Raw genomic sequence first — 5,549 nt, 5'->3', positions numbered from 1 at the left:
TTGAAATAGACATCTAGATCTTGGAACATTATATTTGATACAATGATTCAAATCTTTTGGTTTTGATCAAAATATTGATGAACCTTATATCTACAAGAAAATCATCAACAATAAAGTAGCTTTTCTAATACTTTATATGGACGATATCCTACTCATTGGGAATGATGTAGGGTATCTTACTGACATTAAGGAATGACTGGTAGCCCAATTCCAAATGAAATATTTTAGAGACGCAATAAGTACTTGGGATCCAAATCATCAAGGATCGCAAGAATAGAATGCTAGCTCTGTCTCAAGCAACCTATATAAAAAAAATGTTGACTCAATATTCGATGCAGAACTCTAAGAAGGGTTTATTACCTTTTAGGCACGGGGTTCACTTGTCTAAGGAACAATGTCCCAAGACACCTCAAAAAGTTGAGAATGTGAGATGTATTTCCTATGCCTCAGTTGTGGGCAGCTTAATGTATGTTATGTTCTGCACTAGGCCAGATATTTGTTATGTAGTGGGAATTGTTAGTAGGTACCAATCAAATCTAGGGTTAGACTATTGAACAATGGTTAAGACATCCTCAAGTATCTTAGGAGAACGAGAGACTACAAGCTGGTGTATGGAGCTAAGGATTTGATCCTTATAGGATATAGCGACTCTATTTTTAAACTGACAAGGATTCTAAGAAATCCACGTTAGGATCGGTGTTTAGCCTAAACGGAGGAGCTGTAGTATGGCTTAGTATCAATCAAGGATGCATTGCAGATTCCACTACGGAAGTTGAATATGTAGTTGCTTGTGAAGTAATAAAGGAAACAGTTTGGCTAAGGAAGTTCCTCAGTGATTTGGAAGTGGTTCCAAATATGGACTTACCCATCACCTTATACTGTGATAACAGTGGAGCAATAGCCAACTCTAAAGAACCTCGCAGTCACAAACGAGGAAAGCATATTGAGAGAAAGTATCACTTGATACGAAAAATTGTGCAAAGGGAAAATGTGATCGTCACAAAGATTGCCTCATAGCAAAACATTGTTGATCCATTTATGAAGGCTCTCTCGACTAAAGTGTTCGAGAGTCACCTAGAGAATCTAGATCTATGAGACATGTACATTGTATAATCTAGGATAAGTGAGAGATGTGTAATGGGTATATGGATGCCCTAGTTTATTGTATTTAACATTATCCTGCCTTTTGGATTGTGTACAACACCACTGAATTAGAGTTTTAGTTCAAGTGGGAGCTTGTTGGGTTTTATGCCCTAAAACTCGTAGATAGTAAATGTTATTAATTTACCGTCATCAATAAAGAGTTATAGATGTCAAATCAATAAATATTATTTGTATTGTTGTCCTTTTTGTCTTAATAATCTTAAATCCAATAAACTAACATCCAAGGTTATCTTATGAGTCTTGAACTGTATGTGGAGACGTATAAAGATCAACGTTTAAAATACAACCTAAAGGGTCTATAGTATAAGGATAAGGTTGGGTACTCTATCCTGGTAGCACTATGGATACGACTCACTTTGTATTTGATACAAACATAATGATCCAACGCATTTGTGTAGGTGACACACAAATTGGGGTATCCTATGCAATGAGTTTGCATAAGAATAGACCATGAAATAGTAACCACTAGATGTAACACCGTTAACTAGTCACGTTTCTATTTCAATAGGATGACCTAGGCGACTTAGTCTTAATCCTGAGTATATTATGAAACTCTTGTTCATGAGAGATTGTCTTTTGATTTGCATGGATGAGGGTGGGTAGTTCGCTGACCCAATATGCCTACCATTTTGGAGACAAAGCCGAGAGGGGAGTTGAGAACATAATAATACAAGATGGAATTCACTTCTTTCTGCCTTAAGAGTAAGTAAATGAGTGTTTCCTTAAGTGGTGTCTCGGGACTTGAACAAAGGGCTCAACCCTCTCATTTTCTAAGAGGGGTTTCTGTTTATTGGTTGGATCATAAACAAGTTGTTCATTAGAGAAGCACTGATACTTAAGGAGTCAGAGATAACTTAAGGGTAAAATGGTAATTTGATCCAGTTGGAGTTACGTGCACTCGTGAAGGACTAACTTGCTGGTATTGGTCTATATCTATAGACACAGAAATATATCTGTAGTGAAAAGAGTGCAGTTGTAGGTCTTTAGTGAAGTATATCCATAATTAACGAATATCGATTAATTTGGTTAATGAGTTTAACTAATTAATCTCATATCGGTGGAGTTTTTGATCTGTAGGTCCACCAGGCTCCCTTGTTAGCTCACTAGAGGATACTTAAGAGGGATAATTTGAATCGTTCAAATTAATTTGAGGAAACTATATATTATGTGATTAATATATAATTAATCACGGATATGATCTATAACTAAATTGGAAAGTAATATTGAATAAAATTAAAATTAGTTAATTCAAGTGAATTAGATTCACAAAGAATTAATTAATAGAGAGATTTGCATATATACATGTGATGTTTATGATAATTAAATATATACATTAAATTGAGTTTGATGTATAAATAGTTATTTAATTATTATGCAAATTAAAATTAAATAAGTGTTATTTAATTGGAACAATTAATTAAATAAGTGTTATTTAATTAAATGGGCTAACTAATTAAATAAGTGTTATCTAATAAATTATAAAAAAGGAAAATACTAGGAAAAAGGCTTGATCCTTTCTCTATATAAAGACCTCCCTATGGCCCTTTGGAAATATACATAACACAGTACACAATACCATAGTGTTATTATGCAGAATTTTTCTCTTAAGCCATAAAGAAAATCCTCTCTATTCTCCAAAACCCTTTTCTCTCTCCCTCTCCTAGTAGTTGGGTACCACCTATCCCTTTATTAGAATTCTAGAGAATAACGAGGTTACTCTCATGGGAATGTTTGAGATTGTTCAAGAAATTGTTCGTGATCAAGATCGCTAGAGATTCGTTCGTTGGAACTAGGAGAGGATTGTTCGTGGCACTTGAGAATCTACAAAGGTAAGAATCGTTCTAATCTTTTCCCTTAAGCAATTTACATATTTATATTCTGTTTTAATTCAACGATTATATTTATGTAAAAATCGGATTGTGGGATGCAAGGCATTCTAACAAAACGCTTCCGATGTGNTATATTTATGTAAAAATCGGATTGTGGGATGCAAGGCATTCTAACAAAACGCTTCCGATGTGGGATTCGATCCCTTCATCCAGTGCGTTGGTAGCTATCACATTTTATCACAAACTCTTTAGCATCTTTGAATAACATGGGCTAGTAGTAACCACTTTGAAGCAATTTTTTTTACTGTTTCTTGTCCTCTCAAATGTCTGCTAAAGGGTGACTCGTGGTGTTGAAATAGGATACTATGATATGCAGTTCAGGCACGCATTGTTTGAAGATATGATCGGATCCACTCTTATAGAGATGAGGCTCATCCCAATAGTAGAATTTACACTCATGCATGAATTTCTTTTTCTGTTGCGCGTTGCTTCGAGAAACTGTTTACATACCAAGAAGTTTACAATGTTCGAGTACTATGTACAAAATCATCAATTTTTAACACTACCTCGTCAGAGAAGCATGCGATCTACTTTGGTGCTTTCAAGGCGGGAAAAGTGATCTACCACATTGTTCTCTTTTCTTTTCCTATCCACAATTTATGTGTCAAACTCTTGAAGCAACAAAATCCATCTAATTAAGCGAGGTTTTGTGTCTTTCTTGAATATCAAATATCTAATTGCAGAATGACCTATGTGAATGATGACCTTTGATCCCAACAGATAGGCTCTGAATTTCTCAACAACAAACACAACCGCAAGCAATTTTGTTTCAGTGATTATATAATTCTCTTATGCATTGTTAGAAGTCTTGGTCGCATATGCAATAGGGTGAAGGATTTTTTCCTTGCGTTGTACTAACGCAAGCACCATCCTATTGTCACTCGTGTCGCACATTAGTTCAAAAGGGATTGACCAGTTAGGTGTGATGAGAATAGGCGTGGTGACTAGTGCTTGGTTCAATGTCTCAAAAGCCTTCAAGCAATTATGCTCAAACTCAAAAGGTCTGTTTACTTCTAACAGCATACTCAACGGATGCACAATCTTTGAAAAGTATTTAACAAATTGGCGGTAGAATCCAGCGTGTCCTAAGAAAATTCTCGATGTTTTCACATTCATAGGGGGTGATAACTTATCCACAACTTTGATTTTCACTTTGTCAACCTCTAGGTCAAGTTTGGACACCTTGTGCCCAAGCATAATTCCTTTAGTAACCATGAAATGACTTTTTTTTCCAGTTCAAAATCAAATTGGCGTCCTCGCATCTTCTCAATACCTTCTTGAGGTTGGCCAAACATGACTCATACATCTTTCCAAAGACTTAAAAGTCATCCATAAAGTTTTCCATTGAATCTTCTAAGTAGTTAAAGAAGATTGCCATCATACACATCTACAAGGTACCAAGGGCGTTGCAAAGCCTGAAGGGCATGTACCGAAAGGCGTATGTCCCATATGGACAAGTGAAGTTTGTCTTCTCTTGATCTTCAGTGCGAGCATGATCTAATTGTAGCCTAAATAACCGTACAAAAAGCAAAAGAAATTGTTCCCCGCCAATCTATCCAATAATTTATCAATAAAAGGTTGGAGGAAATGATCCTTCATCGTCATTGCATTTAGTTTTCTATAATCCATACAGATTCTCCACCTTGTAACAGTGTGAGTGGGGATAAGTTTGTTGTTTTGGTTAGAAATTACAATGATGCTGCCTTTATTGGGAATGCATTGGACAAGGTTTACCCATTTGCTATCCAAAATGGGGAAAATCACCCTTGCGTCTAACCACTTGATTATTTCTTTCTTAACAACCTCTTTTATCGCACAGTTGAGCCTGCGTTGATGCTTGATGGATCATTCTTTTCCTTCTTCAAGTCTAATCTATGCATGTAGTATGAGGGGTTGATTCCCTTAATGTCGGCTAGAGTCCATCCAATCACCTTGATGTTCTTCTTTAGAACTTTCAAATGATCATTCTCATTTTTTTGGAGGGAGTGTAGCTGAAATGATCACAGGCAGAGTGTCATTCTCACCAAGAAACACATATTTCAAATGGGCTGGAAGAGCCTTCAATTCCAAAACGGGGTGGTTGTTCCAATGAGCGTTTGACCTTGCTTTCTTGGTTGTCTAAGCTCTGAGGTTCAAAATTCCTTTGAATTTCCTTCATCACACAACATGATTCAAGTTGTTGTATGCTCAATATCTTCTGCATTTTCCATGACATTCTCAAATTCAAACTCTAGTTCATAAGGCAATTCTTCTTCTAGATCAATCACATGACACTTGTTGACTTCATTTAGGTATTCCAACACTTTGAGGACGTTGAATTTCACTTCCTATCTATTCATTTACATTGTGATTACACAGAATACAAAAATTTACAGAACATAAAGATTATGCATCAACACAAAACAACAATGCCTTAGAAGATGGAAAAGGGTTAGGAAGAATGTGACTTACTCTTGAAGAAATCAATTTCTTCACAAAATCCCTCCTTGATCTGTC

At 35.9% G+C, this 5,549-nt stretch overlaps 1 protein-coding gene across 1 annotated transcript; it reads right to left on the bottom strand.

Moving 5' to 3' along the window:
• Positions 1 to 3,842: 3,842 nt before the first annotated feature.
• On the bottom strand, positions 3,843 to 4,268 carry LOC120076177 (uncharacterized mitochondrial protein AtMg00860-like). The gene has a single exon (XM_039029943.1). It carries the CDS (start codon positions 4,266 to 4,268, stop codon positions 3,843 to 3,845), a length of 426 nt encoding a protein of 141 aa, XP_038885871.1.
• Positions 4,269 to 5,549: the final 1,281 nt, after the last annotated feature.

This window comes from Benincasa hispida, chromosome 4 (genome assembly GCF_009727055.1).
Source record: "Benincasa hispida cultivar B227 chromosome 4, ASM972705v1, whole genome shotgun sequence".
Lineage (NCBI taxonomy): Eukaryota > Viridiplantae > Streptophyta > Magnoliopsida > Cucurbitales > Cucurbitaceae > Benincasa > Benincasa hispida.
This window is presented reverse-complemented; position numbering and strand designations above follow the sequence as displayed.

Bases quoted from the DNA above. Each gene is read 5' to 3' on its own strand.
- LOC120076177 (XM_039029943.1), bottom strand. From the start codon at position 4,268: ATGGTTACTAAAGGAATTATGCTTGGGCACAAGGTGTCCAAACTTGAC.